Source organism: Triticum aestivum, chromosome 4B (assembly GCF_018294505.1).
Source record: "Triticum aestivum cultivar Chinese Spring chromosome 4B, IWGSC CS RefSeq v2.1, whole genome shotgun sequence".
NCBI lineage: Eukaryota > Viridiplantae > Streptophyta > Magnoliopsida > Poales > Poaceae > Triticum > Triticum aestivum.
The window spans coordinates 145630448-145632436 of record NC_057804.1 but is presented as its reverse complement, the minus strand read 5'-3'; the positions used below and the strand labels follow the sequence as shown (position 1 = coordinate 145632436).

The 1989-nt window shown below is 46.6% G+C and overlaps 1 protein-coding gene across 1 annotated transcript; it reads right to left on the bottom strand.

Moving 5' to 3' along the window:
- Positions 1-242: 242 nt before the first annotated feature.
- Positions 243-1121, bottom strand: LOC123091531 (non-specific lipid-transfer protein 4). Its single transcript, XM_044513065.1, has 2 exons — positions 665-1121; positions 243-554 (listed from the first exon to the last, which is right to left on the bottom strand). The coding sequence occupies exons 1-2, from the start codon at positions 1027-1029 to the stop codon at positions 545-547; spliced, it is 375 nt and encodes a 124-aa protein (XP_044369000.1). The 5' UTR covers positions 1030-1121; the 3' UTR covers positions 243-544.
- Positions 1122-1989: the final 868 nt, after the last annotated feature.

Sequence of the window (1989 nt, the reverse complement as noted above, 5' to 3'; positions counted from 1 at the left end):
AAGGGGGGAGAGCCCTCCACAGTTACATTACATTACATCAAGAATATTGTTTCAAATGTATATTGTTTTAGATATTTAGATTGGAAGCTTAATATACAAGTTATTGTCCAACGTAAATACTTTTCAAATATTTTAGTGACCAAAATAATATTATAAGGATCTCGTTAATGTCTCAAACGTTACTCTTTCTTGAACGAAGTAGGAGAAGAATTTGGGTGCGTGCAAACCGCGATTCATCATGCTGACATTATTAAAGGACCCTGTATTTCGCTTGTTCATCATATATATATAGATGTAAGCATGCATTACAATAGTTCCGACAAAGTACACGAGGTCCCCTCAGGAGTACAAGATCACAGCTCTCGTGGCAACAACGGCGGCCACAACGTACGATCGAAGCAGCAGCAGTAAACTAATTTATTAAGGAAACAGTAGAACTAGTAAAGCAGTAAATTAAACGCGGTGGAGCCATGCAGCAAGGACGACCGGCTTCCACGATTTATTTCGCTCTCACCATGCATCTGAAATGGTTCTGATCTCACGCTTAACGCACCCTGCATACATCAAAAGAAAGTTAAAGACAAAATAATCATTTGTTAATTCATTAACTCATGTATCAAAAGTCCTAGAGTTTTATCATTAGGGCAACTGGGTAAGTAATTACTTGGAGCAATCGGTTCTAGGGCTGATGGCGTAGGGGATGTTGACGCCACACTTGCTGGGGATGCCGGCGACGAGGTCGGGCTTGATGCCGCCCATGCCGCTCGCCTGCTGCTTGAGGCAGGTGCAGGTGGCTTTGCGGTCGGCGGGGGTGGCAGCCGCCGCGTTAAGGCCACGCACGCCGCTGCAGCAGCCACCGCCAGGCACACTCACCCTGCCCATGGCATAACTGATGCACGGGGCCAGGTAGCTCACCACCTGCCCGCAGTTCGCAACCGCACCCTCCGCCGGCGCCGGTGCCGCAGACAGCACAAGCGCCGCCACCAGCAGGGCCAAGGTCGCGGCGGCGTGGGCACGGCGAGCTGCCATGGCAGAAATAGCTAGTAGTGTGCTTGCTCTGTGGGCTTAGTTGGTGTGTGAGTGAAGGCCGATGGAGTGTGAGTGAGTGGGTGAGAATTTCGGGTGTGGCTAGGAGGGCTTTTATAGTGGTTTTGGGCCCGGTGGTCGACTGCTAAGTAAACAGTTATTACTACGCCGAGTACTGTGGTGAGGTAGCTGGTGGTAGTTGGGACATATCTCTTCACTTACTAGGGATGGAAATTCATTCATGGCGCCTGCAGATGGCAGAAGAGCCGTGTCGACGTCTAACATATCTCTTCACTTATCTCTGCAATTCAGGAGGGCAAGGATGGAAGCCCGCACTCCACTGTCCGCATACGCGACGAAGCCTGCACTCCACCGTGCACATAGGTCACGAGCTTTTGCCCGGTTTTTGTTTCAAAAAGATCAAGAACAATTATAAAGGTTCACTGGAAATGTGATCTATTAGGACTTCTCGAATGCGTATATGCTATATTTCCCTTTCTGAATTTGGAGATTGTGCAGCACAGAACAATTATAAACTGATAATCCCTACATGATGCTAACATGAGGAACGGGGCGATGTAATTTGTAAAGATAGAAATTTCCTGTTCTGTGAAATGGTAAGCACTGAATTTCACACTTTTGATCTCGCTTGGAACTTCTGTATGTAAAGCAATCTGCTCTGGGTTTGCCGATGAGCTAACATAACTGACTGGCTTCGCCTTCTCAAGAAGTACGCTGAGGTTAGCTTCTATTTTTACACGGGCCATTCTGAAAGATGGCATTATTTTCGCTACAAGTTGTGCCTCCACTGTAAGTATGTCATTGTGATTGTGCCTGAAATTCTTTTTAGATGAAGGTGTGGATTATTTTTTAAATGTATTCTTTTTCTTTTTAGATGGAGGTGTGGACCTCTGTTATTTTTTAAGTGGAGGCTTATGCAAAGTGGCACTCGCACGTAGGTTG